The following is a 22,854-nucleotide window of genomic DNA, read 5'->3' on the forward strand; positions in this document are numbered from 1 at the left end:
AGTTACGAGGTCACGGAGTCTAACGAGATCGCAGAGTCTATAAGACGTGAGAGTTAAGGTGGTTACGATGATGTAAGTTATGGCTACAGAGTTACGATGTAAATTACGGCAATGGAGTTTTTGCCAATCGTCTTAAGGCGGAGGGCCATGCAGCAGGAGAGGCAGATTTAGATGTGTGTGGCAGAATAAGTTCGTCTTCATTTCTGTTTTGGATCCAGGTTCAGGAAAGCAGCCCCAGTTCTATATCGGAGCCCTGCATTCCAGTTAGAATTGAAGGACAACTAATTCAAGTTGTTTTTAGAAGAAAGTAGATATTGGAGTTTCATGCCGCCATTTCCTCTTAGTAGTTCAGGTTCCTGAAGTAGTAAGAGGAAATCCCATAAATCCCGGAGAAGGTACCCGTATCCGTTGCCAAGATCGGAAGGTAATAGAAGAAGGTGATTTCTAGAATGATTCAGAGAGAACCAGACAATGATTCAAAGTAAGATCTTTCTATTGTTTTACTAGAGACAGAATTATGACAGTGATTTGTTTAAAGTTTTTGCTTGTAATGATACATAAGAGATTGAAAGTTTTGCACACGAGAACAATAATATTTGCGACCTTGTGAACTAAGTTGAGTGAGAGGATTGTGAGCTAAGAGATTAAATCAAGCAATGGATAATTTACTTGGAAATACGACTGTTAAGATTAAAGATAAAGAGTTGTAAATTAAGTAAAGTGAAATTTTCAAGATAAGTTTTGAATAGTATAATATCATAGAGTTAACAATGGCGCAGATGACAAGATGTAATAAGATTTAATAGAATAAGATATAACAAGACTATAACAGAATCTGGAAAAGAGATGATAATTTAATTAATCACCATAAATTTTACAACAATCGATTAATATTGAAATGTTCAGAGGCTACGTTTTCTGGATGTACCTCATATTACACAAAATGAAATTTATCTTTACTTTAGCTGTTTCCTGACATATGTCATACCTCATAACTTATGTTTAGTTTCAATCAGTACAGAATACAGTTAATAGTATAATGTTTTAAATAATGGCTTCACACATGTGAAGCATTTATTTAATATATAGGAGTAATGAATAAATTTATTACGCTTATATATCTCACTCAATTTGTCACGAGCTTCTTTCAGGGAGAAGGCAGAAGAACTGGTAACAACATTTAAATTCTGAATACAAGAATGAGTTCTTACATTCACTTATATCACTTGTCTCAGTCTCAGCTCTACAGTAGGAGGAAACACTATTCAAGTTCAGAGACATAGGTATAGATGTATAATTAATTAATTTAAAAAATTATAAATAACAGCAATCACTTCCCAAAACTTAGAGATAGGCATACTGTCTGCCCTACTAAGATTAGAATGGTGACATAGGACGTCACACGATTCAAAAAATAAATGATCAAATTTGAACCTACTGTAGTGTAGCATCTTAATATGGTTTCAGTGAACTCTGTCTATTGTTGACAGCATGAGAAGCAAGGGCTGAACCTTTAGATTCCAAAAATCTTATATAAACTTGATGTTCTTGGATTCTAATAGTAGCCAAATGACTAGTTTGGCTAAAGTAGCAAAGATTACAAAAATAGGATATTTGATAAACACCAGGCATTGATAGAGGTGATGATGTATCTTTGATAGGCAATAAGAAAGATAACTTCTGGTCTGGTTTGAAGGTAGTATACAAATTATATTCACAAAGTGTCCTTACTATTTGTTCAGATGTTCTTTTAAGGTAGGGTATGCTGACCCTTTTAACACCAGATTGCAATCTGGAAAAGGGATGATAATTATCAAATATTTTCTGTATCAAGGCTTTTTCACTGTATCCATTATGTGATAGTAAGTTTTATTTTCTATAATTCTTCTAATAGAAGAGACTCCTAATAATACAGTTAAGTTGACTAAGAACCTTATTATCACCCCATTCCTTTTCAGTTCATCATCCAGATACACATCTAGTTCCAGTATGAACATGATGATTGATTTGATCAAAAGTCCCATTCACTACTTATGGCCATATGAAGGTCTCCCACTTATTTTGCTTCATTGAACCTATTTATGGAAGGTAGTCTTCTAAATTATTATCATTTCAAAGAAACAAATTTTGGACATGTTTTTCATATTTTAAAATTGAGTTTTCAGAATTAAAGCTTACTTTGTTGTTATGTGGATCTTTAGTTAATGATGCAATCTCTATGGCTCTCAGCAGGGTTAATTCTTAATGAATTTAATCATTCCAGAATGGAATGACTTCAAAGCAAAGTTTTTTTCCAGTTTTCCCTTCTTCTATAAAACAGATTGTTTTAAAGTATACACAAACGATGCTCTTAGCAACAATTATAACACACTAAATCAATCCTTTGTTTATTATTTTTTGTGTATAATTTATTTTCTGAGAGGCTATATTTCCTTTTTACTAAAACATGGAAGAACTTATGAGTTTCATTTCACTGTTTAATTTGAGAAATGTGAGCTGTTGGAAAAATCTGTCGATTAACTGAATTATTATAACCAGTTATTCACCAGATTATTTACTATTGCTATACATTGTATTAGGAATTTAATTTTTCTTTGTTTTAAATATTAGCAATATTTTAGGTGTTTTTATTTTTTTTGTTTTAGAGAAAAAAAAAATTCCAGTCCCAAAAACTCCCTGATGAATTTTTAGCTAGTCTTCAAACATCAGCATCCCATCAAAAACCAAAGGAGTATTTAATACCAAAAGCAAGTAAAAGAAAGACATTTCCAGAGACAGTGGAAGGTTAGTAAATATCTTATTTTCTTATAAAGTTCCTTAGTCATTCTAAAAATAGAAAGTTTTCACCTTTGGGTGAAGGAGGACCGTAATGCTAACACAGATGACTACAGCACACTATATTAATGAAAATATAATTATGATTATATTATGTTCTGGTGTATTATGAGTCATTTCCATTCTAAGAAAAAAATTGCATTATTTCTCCTCCTCCCCATGCAAAATGATTTAACACTTATAAAATCTTTCATCATCATCATCAAATTCCTGCCATGTACCCTCAAGGGCTGTACAGGATATGACAGTACTACATGAAAAAATTACATCATTACTAACTGCCTATCTACAATTTTCCTCCAAATCAGTCTGTTACTTGTCAAGACTCCAACATTATCAGATCTTATATTTCTTTCGTCTAAGGCACATTGTACCATATCAATCCACCTATATCTTGGTCTTCCTCTGGGTCGTTTTCCTGCCAACCTGGCAGAGAACACATGTTTCGCTAATCTTTCTTTGCCCATTCTGTTTAAGTGACCATACCACCTGAGATTAGCTCTGCTAACGCATTCCTGGATGCTGACAATGCCAAGTTCTTTCCTAATATCCTCATTTTTAATATGATATTGCCATTGATGCCATCTGTTCATGCCTCTAATCTTTCTCAGGACTCTCATATCTGCGGTCTCTAGTCTTTGGTCAAGTGTTTTACTTCTGACCCAGCTCTCAGATCCATAAGTTAAAACTGGATTGAACGCTGTCTTGTATACAGCTAATTTAGTGTTCCGACTAATTTCTCTCTTATTCCATATGAATTTATTCAATTGACTTCCCACCATACCAGCTTTGCTGATTCTGTTGTCTATTTCTATATTTAATTTACCATCTTCAGTAAAAATCGTGCCTAAGTAGCTGAAATGTTTTACTTGTTCCACAGGTTCTCCATTCACAACACAGTTGACATTTTCAATGATTCTGCCTATTTTCATTGTCTTTGTCTTTTTATTGCTGACCTTCATACCATATCTATTACAACAGCAAATGAATTTAGTCAGAGAATCTTGCAGACTTGTAGCGGATTTATTTAGAAGTATAACATCATCTGCATAAAGCAAAGAGCTGACATTAACATCACCAATTTTGATATCACGTTTAATACCACTTTCCTTCATAATGTGATCCATACAGATAATGAATAATGGGGCAGGGGGGGGGTAATGCACATCCTTGTCTCAAACCAGATTTAACATTAAACTGCCTTCCTGTACTTCCTTCAATTCTAACTGCTTACTTATAACTCAAATACTCAAATAAAGACTAAGTACTGCTTGATATAATGCCCCGTTGACACCATATAACTGCAGCGTATTGAATAGCTTCTCTCTTGGCACCTTGTCATATGCCTTTTCCAAATCGACAAAACTTAATTACAGTCTTTGTTATATTCCCATGCTTTCTCGACTATTTGTCGTAATGTGAAGATCTCATCCTGACAGCCTCTATTTGGCCTGAATCTAGCTTGTTCTTCATCAAGCTTTTCTTCCACAATTCTTCTCAACCGTTTCTCAAGTATACTTACATAGATCTTGCCAGGAACACTCAGTAGGGAAATACCTCTGTAATTCTCACATTCTGTTTTATTTCCCTTTTTATATATGGGTACTATGAGAGCTCTACTCCAATCATCGGGAATTTGTACCTCTGTCCAGGCCTTCTGAACTATGCAGTGCAGCCACTGTAAGACTTTTATACCACCATACTTCAGCATTTCTGGTCGAATATCATCTACTCCTGCTGCCTTTCCACATATCAAACCTTGGGTGGCTCTTTCTACTTCAAGTATGGATATGTATTCCTGACTGCATGCCTGGTCAGTGTGTTTTACCACTGTGCTATCACTGCTTCTTTCATTTAGTAATTTTTCAAAGTAATTACTCCATACTTCAAGGATATCTTTTTCTCCTGTTTTCATGTCACCTTTATCATCTCTAACTTCTTTTACAGCACACTTTCCTCCATTCCTAAGCTTCTTCAACAACCTCCAGAATATTTTGCCACCTTCTTGATATTTATTTTCTATATTCTTGCCAAAGTCCTCCCATGACTTTTGTTTAGCTAGTTTTATACACTGTTTAGCTTTCTTACATTTGTCTCTGTATTCTGTAAGAGTAAAAGCTGACTTATTTGCCAGGAATTTTTGATATGCTTTCTTCTTTTCCTTCACTGCCTCTTTAACTTCCTATGTCCACCAGGGAGTTCTGATTTTTTTATCCTTGCACACAACCTCACCACATGCCTCTCTGGCAGAATCAATCAATGTTTTCTTCAGAGTTTGCCACTGAATCTCCAAGGTTTGATTCCTGTTCTCACAGTCTTTCATTTTCTTTTCAATAGTCTTTGTGTATTTTAGTCTACAGTTCACATCTGTGAGCTGCTCAACTTTTATTCGCTTTAAAACTTTCTTACATGTTATTCTTTTCAATATGAAATTCAATTTTATCCTACTCAAGACTAAATAGTGATCACTTCCAATTTCAAATCCTCTGTACACTCTGGTGTCCTGCACCAGGGAGAAAACATCACTATCAACAATAACATAGTCAGTGAGACTTTTCTTATTCCTAGCCTCTTCTCTCCATGTGAATTTGTGCACATTTTTATGTTGGAACGTGGTGTTAGTAATAACCAGTCCATATCCTGAGCAGAAATCCAATAAGATATTTGCCATTATTATTAGCTTTGCTCTTTTCTCCAAATTTTCCTAAAATATTTTTGTATGCCTGACAATCATTTCCTACTCTGCTATTTAGATCCCCAACAAGGACCAACTTTTCCTTTTTCATTGTGTCAGTTGCTTTTTCTAAAGCCTCAAAAAATTCCTCCACTTCTACCTTAGTAGAACCTTCTGTGGGACAATAGGCACAAATAAGTCTCATTGTCCAGTTCCCCATTCTCATATTTGCCCACATTACTCTACTTGATACTGACTGCCTATATGCCTATGATACTGACTATATATAAAATATTTATATATATTTAAATACATGCTATAAGAAACTTTATGTATCTGTTCCTGAGATTCATTTGACTGTTTGTGTTTCTTTTAAATGAGGCAGGGCTTGAAAAATTTTGTGCTAGATCACCAGACAGATGACTCTCTCACTTGGCAGATGTCAGCCAGGATTTATGTTACCAGCTGCCTAATATATCATAGTCACATGTTTAATCCCAGGTGTGGTCAGTTTATATATATTTAGCTATATGTTGTTAATCACTCTGTGAAGAACAAAATTTATGCATTTCATAAATGATACAATACTCTTATATTTTTTCTATTGACACTTATAATGACTTGAATCACTTTTTTATGGAAAAAAAAATCATCAGTTTCTTGTATGCCATTATAAGAAAATGTTGAAAAAAATCTCTCAATAAAATTAAATCTTTAGGTCTACACATATAACTATATTACATAACATCATCATCATCAAATTCCTGCCATGTACCCTCTAGGGGTGTAGAGGATATGATAGTACTACATGAAAAATTTACGTCATTACTAACTTCCTATCTACAATTTTCCTCCAAATCAGCCTGCTACTTGTCAAAACTCCAACATTATCAGATCTTATATTTCTTGTTAAAAAATGTTTAATTTTCTTGACCAAAAAGCTCTGGAAAAACTTTTATTGATGTAAGGCATTTTACTTTTTAGTGCCTTACATAACTGATGTAAGGCACTAAAAAGTAAAAAACTGTTACAAACTAAAATCAGCCGATTCCAATTATATTAAACAAAGAACAGAGCGCGTACAATACATTCATAGAGCGTGGATGATCTCACTTGTTGTTATTTAGGAACGTTCTATAGTTGGCACTATAATTCAGTTCTGGCGAGTTGAAGGATCTGATAAGGGTCTTCCAGATCACGGGCAAGATTAGTCCTTGGTTCATGTTAAGGTTTTGTGTACAGCGGGCAACTGTTGTGGCCTCCTTAAAAATTCAGGAGCGGAAGTCCTCCTCCACGTAAGGAATTGTGCTTCTATCCCACTCTATGGTATGGTTCGTTCTTGAGAAATGAAAAGCTAAACCTGATTTTTCTTCTCTGTTATTATTGACGTCACCTATATGTTCTTTTTGCCTAATTTCAAGGCTCCTTGAAGTTTGGTCGATGTAATTCAACCCGCACGAGCATGGTATGTTATAAACTCCAGCATATTTGGAGAAAGGATGGCTATCTTTTGGAGATCTTAAGAATTGTCTAATTGTTTCTGTGGGTTTAAAGGCCACTCTTATTTTATGTGGTCTAAGGAGTCTAGCAATCTTATTTGAAACTGTCTCTAAGTATGGAATGACGATGGTAGAAATATAATGTACATCATCTTGTTGTCTTTGTCGGGGTTCAGAGAAAAGTATCTTGTGGATGAGTCTTCGAGGAAATCCATTCATGATAAGGTTGGTGGATATCAGGGACAGTTTCAAATAAGATTGCTAGACTCCTTAGACCACATAAAATAAGAGTGGCCTTTAAACCCACAGAAACGATTAGACAATTCTAAAGATCTCCTAAAGATAGCCATCCTTTCTCCAAATATGCTGGAGTTTATAACATGCCATGCTCGTGCAGGTTGAATTACATCGACCAAACTTCAAGGAGCCTTGAAATTAGGGAAAAAGAACATATAGGTGATGTCAATAATAACAGAAAAGAAAAATCGGATTTAGCTTTTCATTTCTCAAGAACGAACCATACCATAGAGTGGGATAGAAGCACAATTCCTTACGTGGAGGAGGACTTCCGCTCCCGAATTTTTAAGGAGGCCACAACAGTTGCCCGCTGTACACAAAACCTTAACAGGAACCAAGGACTAATCTTGCCTGTGATCTGAAAGACCCTTATCAGATCCTTCAACTCGCCAAAACTGAATTATAGTGCCAACTATAGAACGTTCCTAAATAACAACAAGTGAGAGCATCCACGCTCTATGAATGTATTGTACGCGCTCTGTTCTTTGTTTAATATAATTGGAATCGGTTAATTTTAGTTTGTAACAGTTTTTTACTTTTTAGTGCCTTACATCAGTTATGTACCCTGAAGATGCCAACAGACTTAGTTGGTATAACTTAAAGTTTTTTCAGATCTTATATTTCTATCGTCTAAGGCACTTTGTACTGTATCAATCCACCTATATCTTGGTCTCCCTCTGAGTCTTTTTTCCTGCCAACCTGGCAGAGAACACCTGTTTTGCTAATCTTTCCTTGCCCATTCTGTTTAAGTGACCATACTACCTGAGGTTAGCTCTGCTAACTCATTCCTGGATGCTGACAGTGTCAAGTTCTTTCCTGATATCCTCGTTTTTAATATGATATTGCCATTGATGCCATCTGTTCATGCCTCTAATCTTTCTCAGGGCCCATATCTGCAGTCTCTCCTCTTTGGTCAATTGTTTTACTTCTGACCCAGCTCTCAGATCCATAAGTTAAAACTGGATTGAACACTGTCTTGTATATAGTTAATTTAGTGTTCTGACTAATTTCTCTCTTATTCCATATGAATTTATTCAATTGACTTCCTACCATACCAGATTTGTTTATTCTGTTATCTATTTCCCTATTTAATTTACCATCTTCACTAAAAATCGTCCTAAGTAGCTGAAATGTTTTACTTTTTCTACAGGTTCTCCATTGACAACACAGTTGACATTTTCAATGATTCTGCCTATTTTCATTGTCTTTGTCTTTTTATTGCTGACCTTCATACCATATCTATTACAACAGTTATTCAATTTAGTCAGAGAATCTTGCAGACTTGTAGCGGATTTATTTAGAAGTATAACATCATCGACATAAAGCAAAGAGCAGACATTAACATCTCCAATTTTGATATCATGTTTAATACCACTTTCTTTCATAATGTGATCAATATAGATAATAAATAACAGAGGGGATGATGTACGTCCTTGTCTGACACCAGATTTAACGTTAAACCACCTTCCTGTACTTCCTTCAATTCTAACTGCTGACTTACAACTCAAATAAAGACTAAGTGTTGCTAGATATAATGCTCCATTCACACTATATAACTGTAGCATATTGAATAGCTTCTCCCTTGGCACTTTGTCATATGCCGTTTATAGATTGACAAAACTTTAATACAAATCTTTGTTATAATCCCATGATTTTTCAACTATTTGTCGTAAAATGAAGATCTGATCCTGTCAGCCTCTATTTGGCCTGAATCCGACTTGTTCTTCACCAAGCTTTTCTTCTACAATGCTTCTGAACCATTTCTCAAGTATGCTTGCATAAATCTTGCCAGGCACACTCAGTAGGGAAATACCCCTGTAATTCTCACATTCAGTTTTATTTCCCTTTTTATATATGGGTACTATGAGAGCTCTACTCCAATCATCGGGAATTTGTACCTCTGTCCAGGCCTTCTGAACTATGCAGTGCAGCCACTGTAAGACTTTTATACCACCATACTTCAGCATTTCTGGTCGAATATCATCTACTCCTGCTGCCTTTCCACATTTCAAGCCTTTGATAGCTTTTTCTACTTCAAGTAAGGATATGTATTCCTGACTATATGCCTGTTGAGTGTTTTTTACCACTGTGCTATCACTGCGTGTTTCATTTAGCAATTTTTCGAAGTAATTACCCCATACTTCAAGGATATCTTTTTCTCCCGTTTTCATGTCTCCTTTATCATCTCTAAGTCCTTTTGCAATACTCTTTACTCCATTTCTAAGCTTCTTCAACAACCTGCAGAATATTTTCCACTTCTTGATATTTATTTTGTATGTTCCTGCAAAAGTCCTCCCATGATTTTTGTTTAGCTAGTTTTACACAGTGTTTAGCTTACTTACATTTATTTCTGTATTCTCTAAGAGCACAAGCTGACTTATTTGCCAGGAACTTTTGATATGCTTTCTTCTTTTCCTTCACTGCCTCTGCCTCTTTAACTTCCTGTGTCCATCATGGAGTTCTGATTTTTCTATCCTTGCAGACAACCTCACTACATGCCTCTCTGGCTGAATCAATCAGGGTTTTCTTCAAGACTTGCCACTGAATCTCTAAGGTTTGGTTCCTATTCTCAAACTCTTTCATTTTTTCTTCAATAATCTTTGTGTATTTTAGTCGACAGTTCACATCTCAGAGCTGCTCGAATTTTATTCGCTTTAAAACTTTCTTAAAAAACTTTAAAACTTTCTTTAAAACTTACATGTTATTCTTTTCAATATGATATTCAAATTTATTCTGCTTAAGACTAAATAATGATCACTTCCAATTTCAAATCCTCTGTACACTCTGGTGTCCTGCACCAGGGAGAAGACATCACTATCAACAATAACATAGTCAATGAGACTTTCTTATTCCTTGCATCTTCTCTCCATATGAATTTGTGCACATTTTTATGTTGAAACATGGTGTTAGTAATAACTAGTCCATGTTCTGAACAGAAATACAACAAGTATTTGCCATTATTAATAGCTTTGCTTTTTTCTCAAAATTTTCCCAAAAATTTTTTGTACGTCTCACAATCATTTCCTACTCTGCTATTTAGATCCCCAACAAGGACTAACTTTTCCTTTTTCATTGTGTCAGTTGCTTTCTCTAAATCCTGTAAAAATTCCTCCACTTCTACTTTGGTAGAACCTTCTGTGGGTCCATAGGCACAAATAAGTCTCATTGTCACGTTTCCCATTCCAATATTTGCCCACATCACTCTACTTGAGACTGCCTGCCATTCAAGAAGATTAGCCTCATATTTTGTGTTGAATACTATGGCTACTCCTTCTTTTCCTTGGTTGTCATTGCCTGAATATAACATTTTGTATTTATTGCTCAGAATGATCTCACCAGTTTTTGTCTGTTTTGTTTCAGTTACCCCTATTATGTCGATCTGATACTTATCTAATTCCTCAGCTAGCTGCATTTCTTTGCCATTCAGGCTTCTTATGTTGAGAGTACTGATCTTTAACTCTGGTGATGTTGAGTTGGGGTTTGTTTTCAGATTTGTTCCAGTAGCTGACTTTTCGCTGTTCGCCCTGGTTCCCTGGCGAAAACAACCGGGGACTTGTTTAACCGGGCGACGCCTTAGACGGCATGAAATTTTGTCATGTAGTACCATCATTTTTTATTTTGGTTTAACCAATAAGAATACAATTTGGTCGGCTAAATCCCAAATTGCCAGCCCATCCTCATTCGTTCAGTATCCAGGTAGATACCCAACATGGTGCACCACGAGAAGGTGAAGATTGGACATTAGGTCTGAAGCCCTGGTCATTTCTCCACATTCCTTTAAATGCTATGTGGAGGTCTCCTCTCAGTTATACAGCTTTGACCCTTAAGCGCCCCTAGATAAAACGATGCATCTATATCCTATCCTCCCATTGATTATATTTCATTTTGACAAAATCAGTGATTATCAGTAAAACAAGTATTTATAATCACCATTCTCCAAGGTAAGTATAAACAACACTTGGTGGTATGTAAATGAAACTGCTAATTAAACTGAAACACTTCTGATTTTTTTTACCCATCATTTAAAAATTTTCACACATCATGGACAAGCAGACAAGTGCATTTATTAAGCCCTGTAAATGAGATTACACCAAAATATCTTAGGTTATAGCAATCAGTCTGTTCTCAGGGATATGCAGTAGGCTGATATTTTTCATTTTGAGGCTCATATGGTTTCTTTCCTGTAAAAGTTGATTTTTCAAAACTTATCAGAATTTGGGATCAGCAAAGGCGGGCTTAAGATGAAGTTATGATCATGAACCTTATTATGATAAGTTTTCGATAATTTACCTGTGTTCATGTGTAAGATCTGTTGTAGAAATTGTGTGCTTGTAACATATGTTGAATATGTTTCAGGTTTTTTTTTTTTTTTTAATGATTCAGAAGTAGTGCAGTGTGTACTGACTGACATGGAGTACAAAATGGTTGCTGGATAGAGAATCCAACATGCACTTCAATTTTAGTAGTTTTGTTAAACTTGCTATATGCATCTGTTAGATTATGGGGACAAGTTGTGGATTTTTTAAAGGAGATAGAAGCAAAGTATTGGTGAAGGAATCCAGAATGGATGTGGCATTATGTAATGTATTGGTGATCAATTGCAAAAGTAGTAAGGATGCCATGAGGAGAATGAGTGCTTGTCTTGTAGCAAGAATGATAATTAACATGAAAGAGCAGCAAGGAGAGAAAGTTGGGAGGGAAAAAAAAGCAGGTGAGATCTTGTAAAAGAGGCTTTTGAATATTGTAAGTGACCAAAAGAATGAATGCCCATGGATGAATGTAGGCCAAATGGTAATGAAGTTGGTATGAAAAATATGAGCATGAGAGAAGATATTAAAAATAAACTAGTAAGGTTGAAGAACAAATTAAGGCAGATGCAGGACAAAAAAAGGCATTTAGAGAAGAGATTAGTTGTTAAAAGCATAAGAACTAAAGTGCCTGTGGAAAAGGAGTTAAAAAGTAATGATAGCAGTGGTAAGTAGTGTTGTGCAAGGATTGTGTCAAAAGATGCGAAACAGATCAGGTGGTCATGTGTTAGAGAAGAAGGATGATAGGAAGAGTTGGTTTATTACTGCCAAAGCAGTTCAGGCTATGAGGCCAATGTATTATGTTTGTTAATTGCATGTGTTCTAATGACCGGTTTGCCTGCTTTGTAGAATAAAAAATCCAAATTTTCAGGAGAGGAAATCCTGCCACCTCCATATCAGACTGGCTAGCAGCTGAAAAGCCTTGATAAAGGTTCTTTGCATCCTAAATGGGATTGTGGGAAGGAGAGGAAGTGCAGAAGAATTGACTATACGAATAGGAACAAATTATTCCTATTCGCCTATGAGAAAGTTTGAATGAGGTAGCATGGAATTTAAGAATGTAACTAGAAACTGAATCAGAAGAGAGAGTGAGAGGGAATAGTGTGTTTTGCCAAAATATGATAGTAGGGAGTTTAAGAGAACAGTGATGATTATGATGGCATGATAGCTAAGATGTGTAGGAAATAGCCATTGAATATATTGAATAAGTGGATACATTGGATAAATTTGAAGGCGGGAGAGAGAGCTGCTAATTGTCGGCATTTAAATGAGAGCAGCAGTGTGAAGCTGAATTGATCAACGTGCATGTGTTTTGGCAGGGTAAACAAAAATTAGATAACGGGAACTGTGATGCGATTGTAAGCTGCCAGGATTGGTGTGAGATAATAGATGATGAAATGAAAGATAGCGATGTGTTGATGGCCTTAATAGAAGCAACAATCAAAGGTCTTGTTAAATGATGGGATGAGGAATTGTGGAAAAGGAAGAAGGACCAGGGAATAGTTTGTGGCCTTGATCAAATTAGTCAGTCTGCAAGTCAGTGCTATTATTGAGACATCCTCTGTCAACTGTGTCTTATTGGTGTTATAGAGACATAGTTGACAGAAGATAATGTATTAATGGGAATAATACGTTATAGTTATAGCATTTTTAGAAAACATAGAAAGCATAAGAGTGGAAGGGAGTATTACTGATGATTTTAAAAGAGTTATCTTGCTTTCATGCAGAATATCATGAAATGGGTAGTACTTGCTTTGGGGCCATTTGGTGTAAGGTTGAGGTGAGTGCAAATTTTAGATATTTTGTGGAGGTAGGGAGGTTACCTCAGACATGAAATGTGGAGGGAAATGGTTCTGGCAGATGAGACTGGTAAGTAACAAGCATCACCATCATCAAATTCCTGACATGTACCCTCAACGGGGTGTACAGGATATGATAGTACTACATGAAAAATTTACATAATTACTAACTTCCTATCTACAATTTTCCTCCAAATCAGCTTGTTACTTTTCAAAACTCCAACATTATCAGATCTTATATTTCTATCTTCTAAGGCACTTTGTACTATATCAATCCACCTATATCTTGGTCTTCCACTGGGTCATTTTCCTGCCAACCTGGCAGAGAACACTTGTTTGACTAATCTTTCCTTACCCATTCTGTTTAAGTGACCATACCACCTGAGGTTAGCTCTGCTAACGCATTCCTGGATGCTGACAATGTCAAGTTCTTTCCTAATATTCTCATTTTTAATATGATATTGCCATTGATGCCATCTGTTCATGCCCCTAATCTTCCTTAGTACTGTCATATCTGCAGACTCTAGTCTTTGGTCAAGTGTTTTACTTCTGACTCAGCTCTCAGATCCATAAGTTAAAATTGGTTTAAACACAGTCAAAACCCTAAGTTAGGTTTACACCTAACTTAGGGTTTTGACTAATTTCTCTCTTATTCCATATAAATTTATTCAATTGACTTCCTACCATACCAGCTTTGTTGATTCTGTTGTCTATTTCCATATTTAATTTACCATCTTCAGTAAAAATCGTGCCTAAGTAGCTGAAATGTTTTACTTGTTCCACAGGTTCCCCATTTTCAACAATTCTACCTATTTTCATTGTCTTTGTCTTTTTAATGCTGACCTTCATACCATATCTATTACAGCAGTTATTCAATTTAGTCAGGGAATCTTGCAAACTTATAGTGGAATTATTTAGAAGTATAACATCGTCTGCATAAAGCAAAGAGCTGACATTAACATCTCCAATTCTGATATCATGTTGAATACCACTTTCCTTCATAACGTGATCCATATAGATAATGAATAACAGAAGGTATAACTCAAATAAAGACTAAGTATTGTTGATATAATGCCCCATTGACACCATATAACTGTAGCGTATTGAATAGCTTCTCTCTTGGCACCTTGTCATATGCCTTTTCCAGATCGACAAAACTTAAATACAGATCTTTGTTATATTCCCATGCTTTCTCAACTATTTGTCGTAAAGTGAAGATCAGATCCTGACAGCCTCTATTTGGCCTGAATCCAGCTTGTTCTTCACCAAGCTTTTCTTCAACAATTCTTCTCAACTGTTTCTCAAGTATACTTGCATATATCTTACCAAGGACACTTAGTAGGAAAATACCTCTGTAATTCTCACAATTCTCATATCCCTTTTTATATATGGATACTATCAGAACTTTACTCCAATCATCAGGAATTCGTCCCTCTGTCCAGGCCTTCTAAACTACTGAGTGCAGCCACTGTAAGACTTTTATACCACCATATTTCAGCATCTCTGGTCGAATATCATCTACTCCTGCTGCCTTTCCACATTTCAAGCCTTTGATGGCTTTTTCTACTTCGAGTATGAATATGTATTCCTGACTGCAGCCTGTTTGAGTGTTTTTTATCACTGTGCTATCACTGCTTTAAAAAAAAATTAATAAATTAATAATGATGTAATGTTTTTCATGTAGTACTATCATATCCTGTACACCCTCAAGGGGTGTACAGGATATGACATGGCAGGAATTTAATGATGATGATGCTATCACTGCTTGTTTCATTCAGCAATTTTTCAAAGTAATTACTCCATACTTCAAGGATATCTTTTTCTCCCATTTTCATGTCACCTTTATCATCTCTAACTCCTTTTACAGCACTCTTTCTTCCATTTCTAAGCTTCTTCAACAACCTGGAGAATATCTTACCACTTTCTTGATATTTATTTTCTATGTTCTTGCCAAAGTCTTCCCATGACTTTTGTTTAGCTTGTTTTACACAGTGTTTCGCTTTCTTACATTTGTCTATGTATTCTCTAAGAGCAAAAGCTGACTTATTTGCCAGGAACTTTTGATATGCTTTCTTCTTTTCCTTCACTGCCTCTTTAACTTCCTGTGTCTACCATGGAGTTCTGATTTTTCTATCCTTGCAGACAACCTCACCACATGCCTCTCTGGCTGAATCAATCAGGGTTTTCTTCAAGGCTTCCCACTGAATCTGTAAGGTTTGGTTTCTGTTTTCAAACTCTTATTTTTTTCTTCAATAATCTTTGTGTATTTTAGTCTACAGTTCACATCTGAGAGTTGCTCAACTTTTATTCACTTTAAAACTTTCTTACATGGTGTTCTTTTCAATATGAAATTCAATTTTATCCTCCTCAACACTAAATAGTGATCACTTCCAATTTCAAATCCTCTGTACACTCTGGTGTCCTGCACCACGGAGAAAACTTCAGTATCAATAATAACATAGTGAATGAGACTTTTCTTATTCCTTGCCTCTTCTCTCCATGTGAATTTGTGCACACTTTTATGCTGGAACATTGTGTTAGTAATAACCAGTTCATGTCCTGAGCAGAAATCCAACATGTATTTGCCATTATTATTAGCTTTGCTCTTTTCTCCAAATTTTCCCAAAATATTTTTGTATGTCTCACAATCATTTCCTACTCTGCTATTTAGATCCCCAACATGGACCAACTTTTCATTTTTCAGTGTCAGTTGCTTTTTCGAAAGCATTAAAAAATTCCTCCACTTCTACCTTATTAGAACCTTCTGTGGGACCATAAGCACAAATAAATCTCATTGTCCAATTCCCCATTCTGATATTAGCCCACATCATTCTACTTGAGACAGCCTACCATTCAATTTTAGTCTCGTATTTAGTACTGAATACTATGGCTACTACTTTTCCTTGATTGTCATTGCCTGAATATAACATTTTGTATTTATTGCTCAGAGAGATCTTACCAATTTTTGTCTTTTTTGTTTCAGTCACCCCTATTATGTTGATCTGCTACTTATATAATTCCACAGCTAGCTCCATTTCTTTGCCATTCAATTCAATTCAGATATTCATGGGCAATATTAACTTCCACAGTTAATATTGCCCATGATAATAATGGGCAATATTAACTGTGGAAGCAGAAGTAACATGTGAGCAAGGAAATTGGATTTTAGCTGCTTAGAGATAATTTTCTTCTGTGCATGTAGTCAAATCAACATGGGACACAAGTGTTGGATTTAATAATATTATCTCATATACGAGAGTGGTCTGAAAGGTTCTTAGCTTCGACCATAGATGGCGACACTATCAGCGTGATTTTTTTTTCTAAGTTGGTACATCTGTCATAAGCATCGATGTGAAATTGCAAGTCATTCTATCAAGTAGTTTGTTTTTTACTGTCTGAAGCAAAAGTGTTGTCTGTATCCCTTGAAATGGATAAAATTGAATATTGTGAGGTTATAAAATTCTTTGTAAAAGAAGGTTTAATGCCAAGAAATTCATCCGAAATTTATAAAAGTTTATGGGCATTCTTGTCCTTCGTTTTTGACAATTAAGAAATGAGCTGCCAAGTTTAAACATGGCCGTACCAGCCTTGAAGATGATCCACGTGAAGGACGCCCAAAAAGTGTATCAACACCAGAAATCATTGATCACGTGCATGATATGGTATTGGATATGGTATTTGACTTGCGTGTCAAAGTGCGTGAAATTACTGAGACTATAGGCAATTCAAAAGAACGTGTAGGATATATTTTGCACGAAGAATTGCAAATGAAAAAGCTTTTCGCAAGATGGGTGCAGCGCTTGCTCACAGCAGATCAAAAACACACTTGCATGAAAATCTCTGAACAGTGCTTGGAGCGTTTTAACAAGAATAGAACTGATTTTGTGCACCGATTTATTACTATCGATGAGACTTGGATTCATCATTACACACCAGAATCCAAACAGCAGTCAAAACAGTGGACAGAAGACAGTTGTTCAGCACCAAAGAAAACAATGCTGGTTCCATCAGCAAGTACAGTGTTTTGGGATGCTAAAGACATTTTGTTTATTAATCATCTTGAAAACGCTAAAACAATAACCGGGAAATATTATTCCGATCTTTTAACCAGACTAGATCTTACTGAGAACAACTACATGGACGGGATAATGTTGCTGGAGCAACATTATCCCGTCCGGTTAGACAAGGCCCCCGTTGTTTTTGCCAGGGAACCAGGGTGAACAGTGAAAAGTCAGCTACTGGAACAAATCTGAAAACAAACCTTAACTCAACATCACCGGAGTTAAAGATCGCTACTATCAACATAGGAAGCCTGAATGGCAAAGAAATGGAGCTAGCTGAGGAATTAGATAAGTACCAGATCGACATAATAGGAGTGACTGAAACGAAAAAGACAAAGTGGTGAGATCTTTCTGAGCAATAAATACAAAATGTTATATTCAGGCAATAACAATCAAGGAAAGGAAGGAGTAGCCATAGTATTCAACACAAAATACGAAGCTAATCTTCTTGAATGGCAGGCAGTCTCAAGTAGAATGATGTGGGCAAATATGAGAATGTGGAACTGGACAATGAGACTTATTTGTGCCTATGGTCGCACAGAAGGTTCTACTAAGGTAGAAGTGGAGGAATTTTTTGATGCTTTAGAGCAGGGGTGGCCAACCTATGGCACATGTGCCAAAAGTGGCGCATTGCATGATTAGAAGTGGCGTGCTGAACCCCAGACAGAGAAAAATTTTTAAAAAAATTTGTATACAATTTATATAAACACACAATTAACCACCACTGAATTCTAGAGCGCACACTTATTATACTTATTTGATCTTGAAGCAACAGGCACCGGCAAATGCTGACAAGCGTCACCACTTACTCAATCAGTTTACAGCTGACTCTCGTGTCATAACGTTTGAACTTCTGATTCGATGTGAGTGAACAGTTCTGTGTTTTCGAACTTTATGTTTTTATTAACAGTTCTGTAAGTTTAAGATAAGATTTCTGTTTTCATGAAGGCTTAATATAGTTCTGTAAATTTAAAAATAAATGTTTTCATTTTGAAAGCATATGTCAAATTCTTGCCCTCTCTCCTAATTTGCTGATTACTAAAACGTGCAATTATTTGATGTATTTGTATGTGTGTGTTTTTATGTTTTTTTTTATACAATATCTTTCCTTTTTTTTTATTTATGTATAGTAGGTTTATTCCTAAAATTTAACTGATCATCAGCAAAGCTTTCGTAATAAGGATGTTTGGGTTGTGTATGTGATGGCCAGCTGATCAACTGTTTTATGGCAGGAAGCGATCTCATATTTCATTGGACATAATATATTACAAGAGAGAGACGAAAATTCTCTATGAAAAAAAAAATATGATTTTTAAACTTATAGAACTGTATTAGGCCTTCATGAAAACAGGAATCTTATCTAAAACTTGTAGAACTGTTTTTGAATGTTCATAATGTTTAAAACGATAAAATAATTTAAATAAATTATTTAATAATCTTTACTTTTTGAAATAATTTTTTTTACTGTCAGTTACCCATTACTTTGCAAAAGAAAATGAGCAGAAGAAAAACAGAAGGTGATAGCAAGCGCCGGTTTAATGAACTGTGGGAAAATGTAGGAAATTTATTGCAGGTCCTTCAGGAAAACCGTTGTGCATTGTTTGTGAAAGCACTCTCTCAGATAATAGAAAACATGATCTTAACAGACACTATAGAAAACATCAAGCTGAATTAGAAGAAAAACTGAAGTTAGTTGCTGGGTCTGAGTTGCAGAAAGAGTATGTGGTTAAGAAAAAGGAAGAAATAAAAAAGAGACAAAATATATTTGTGAAACGAAGTTGTGAAAGTGTGGCAATGCTGGAGGCATCTTATGAAATTGCCTTTGTGTTGGCTAAAAAACACAAGCCTTTCTCTGATGGAGAGGAAGTTGTTAAGCCTGCCTCGAAAAATTTGCAAAATGTCTTGGTGATAAGAATGTTGAAAGAAAAGTAAACCAAATTGCTCTGTCCAAACAAACAATTACAAGACGCATCGAAGAACTTTCCCATGATGTTACCTAGCAATTGAAAGGCCATGTTCATGCTTGTTCTTTCTTTAGCCTTGGACAAATCCGCTGACATATGTGATGTAGCCCAATTAAGCATTTTTATAAGAGGAATTGATGGTAATTTTAACATCTTTGAAGAACTTATTGGTCTTGAGTCACTTCATGGAAAAACCAGAGGGTCAGACATATTTGACAAAGTAAAGTCATGTCTAGAAAATCAACAACTAGATTCTAGTAAGCTCATCAGTGTTTCCACTGATGGAGCACTGTCAATGGTAGGTAGAGTTTCTGGAGCTGTAACTTTACTTGAAAGGTTTTTAGGTCGTTCTCTACTAAAGTATCACTGTATTATACATGAAGAATCTTTGTGTGGAAAAACTCTAAATTTGAAGCATGTGATGATACCAGTTGTAAAGTGTGTGTGAATAAAATTAGAGCAAGAGGGTTAAACAGAAGAGAATTCAGAGAATATTGTGAACCGCTAGATATGAATATGGTGATCTCATCCTTCATTGTGAGGTGTGCTGGCTTTCTAAAGGACAAGTTCTCAGTAAATTTTGGAAGTTGAAAGAAAGTCTTTGTAATTTTCTGGAAAAGAAGGATGTACTGCATGAGGAAAAAGCCCTGTTGTGTGATGAGAAATGGCATTTTTAGTTGATTTTACCAGCTGCCTCAATGATCTAAATTTGAAACTGCAGGGCAAGAACAAATTGTTTCCTAGCTTAGTAAATGACACCAGTGCATTCAAAATGAAATTAAAACTGTCCATCTTCCAGTTAGAAAACGGAGATTTAAGTCAATTTCCACATTTAAAAGAACATAGTGAATCTGTTGAAGATAATGGCAACTTTACAGAATATACTGAGAAACTCAGATTATTGCAAGAGTCCTTTAACAGTCATTTTAGCAATTTTGCCAAAGAAGAAGACTGCATACTTGCATTTATAAATCCCTTTTCATTTACTGAACAAAAAGTCTTGACGATGCCTAGTATAAATGGAACTTACTGATCTCAAAACTAATTCTTTATTGAAAATGAAATTTAATGAACTTCCATCACTCCCAGATGCTTCTGATATAATTAAGATCTGACTATCGTTGCCCTGTGAACATTTTCCAGAACTGAGAAAATTTCCTCAGAGTTATATCTGTCGTTTTGGAACTACATACAAATGCAAACAAGCATTTTCATCAATGAAAATGATTAAGAACAAACTATGATCGCGACTGATTCAAATTTGAAAAACTGTTTGATGCTTTCTGTAACTGAAGTGATTTAACTCCAAATATTACAAGCTTAACAAAAGCAAAGCAATTTCAAATGTCTCAATAAAATAATTAATGTTTATCTTGTCTGTATATGAAATCCTTTTATTTAAAACTGCTAAAAGTGTCTATATTACCATATAAATCATTTTATGCATAACTGTTAAATATATCCATATTACCATATTTTAAAAGGGCTGAAAAGTGGTATAAGTTTGTATGGCGCATCGTAACTAAAAAATGAAAAAATTGACACATGAACATTAAAAGGTTGGCCACCCCTGCTTTAGAGAAAGCAACTGACACAATGAAAATGAAAAGTTGGTCCTTGTTGGGGATCTAAATAGCAGAGTAGGAAATGATTGTCAGACATACAAAAATATTTTGGGAAAATTTGGAGAAAAGAGCAAAGCTAATAATAATAGCAAATACCTGTTGGATTTCTGCTCAGGACATGGACTGGTTATTACTAACACCATGTTCCAACATAAAAATGTGCACAAATTCACATGAAGAGAAAAGGCAAGGGTTAATAAAAGTCTCATTGACTATGTTATTGTCGATAGTGAAGTTTTCTCTCTAGTGCAGGACACCAGAGTGTACAGAGAGGAAGTGATCACTATTTAGTCTTGAGCAGGATAAAATTGAATTTCATATTGAAAAGAATAACATGTAAGAAAGTCTTAAAGCAAATAAAAGTTGAACAGCTCTCAGATGTGAACTGTAGACTAAAATACACAAAGATTATTGAAGAAAAAATGAAAGACTGTGAGAACAGCAACCAAACCTTGGAGATTCAGTGGCAAGCCTTGAAGAAAACACTGATTGATTCAGCCAGAGAGGCATGTGGTGAGGTTGTCTGCAAGGATAGAAAAATTAGAACTCCATGCTGGATACAGGAAGTTAAAGAAGCAGTGAAGCAAAAGAAGAAAGCATATCAAAAGTTCCTGGCAAATAAGTCAGCTTGTGCTCTTAGAGAATACAGAGACAAATATAAGAAAGCTAAACACTGTGTAAAATTAGCTAAACAAAAGTCATGGGAGGACTTTGGCAAGAACATAGAAAATAAATATCAAGAAGGTGGCAAAATATTCTGGAGGTTGTAAAAGGAGTTAGAGATGATAAAGGTGACATGAAAATGGGAGAAAAAGATATCCTTGAAGTATGGAGTAATTACTTCGAAAAATTGCTAAATGAAACAAGCAGTAATAGCACAGTGGTAAAAAACGCTCAACAGGCATACAGTGAGGAATACGTATTCTTACTTGATGTAGAAAAAGCCCTCAAAGGCTTGAAATGTGGAAAGACAGCAGGAGTAGATGATATTCGACCAGAAATGCTTAAGTATGGTGGTATAAAAGTTTTACAGTGGCTGCTCTGCATAGTTCAGAAAACCTGGGCAGAGGGACAAATTCCCAATGATTGGAGTAGAGCTCTCATAGTACCCATATATAAAAAGGGAAATAAAACTGAATGCGAGAATTATAGAGGTATTTCCTTACTGAGTGTTCCTGGTAAGATTTATGCAAGTATACTTGAGAAACGTTTAAGAAGAATTGTGGAAGAAAAGCTTGGTGAAGAACAAGCTGGATTCAGGCCAAATAGAGGCTGTCAGGATCAGATCTTCACTTTACGACAAATAGTTGAGAAAGCATGAGAATATAACAGAGATCTGTATTTAAGTTTTGTCGATCTGGAAAAGGCATATGACAAGGTGCCAAGAGATAAGCTATTCAATATGCTACAGTTATGTAGTGTGAATGGAGCATTATATCTAGCAATACTTAGTCTTTATTTGAGTTGTAATTTGAACAATTAGAATTGAAGGAAGTACAGGAAGGTGGTTTAATGTTAAATCTGGTGTGAGACAAGGATGTACATTATCCCCTCTGTTATTCATTATCTATATGGATCAATTATGAAGGAAAGTGGTATTAAACATGATATCAAAATTGGAGATGTTAATGTCAGTTCTTTGCTTTATGTCGATGATTTGAAATTGGAAGTTTCTTTCTCCAGTGTAAAGGTAACTCAGTGTCGCATGAACCAGGTTGATAGCTTTTAACAAAATAGGCACTCAGTTGAATAGTTTCTGCATCTGCCACCTGTATACCATCCACAATGATGAG

At 35.4% G+C, this 22,854-nt stretch overlaps 1 protein-coding gene across 1 annotated transcript in view; it reads left to right on the forward strand.

Annotated features, from left to right (window-relative positions):
• LOC150096294 (uncharacterized) overlaps positions 1-22,854 on the forward strand; it is a 232,568-nt gene that overhangs the window by 28,314 nt on the left and 181,400 nt on the right. The window contains exon 3 of the mRNA XM_090409393.1: positions 2,646-2,784. Coding sequence (XP_090265519.1) covers positions 2,646-2,784 — 139 coding nt within the window. The remainder of the gene's footprint in view (positions 1-2,645; positions 2,785-22,854) is intronic.

The sequence above is a fragment of the Typopeltis vanoorti genome, chromosome 19, assembly GCF_054136105.1.
Source record: "Typopeltis vanoorti isolate ZY-2024b chromosome 19, IOZ_Tvanoo_1.0, whole genome shotgun sequence".
Classification (NCBI taxonomy): domain Eukaryota; kingdom Metazoa; phylum Arthropoda; class Arachnida; order Uropygi; family Thelyphonidae; genus Typopeltis; species Typopeltis vanoorti.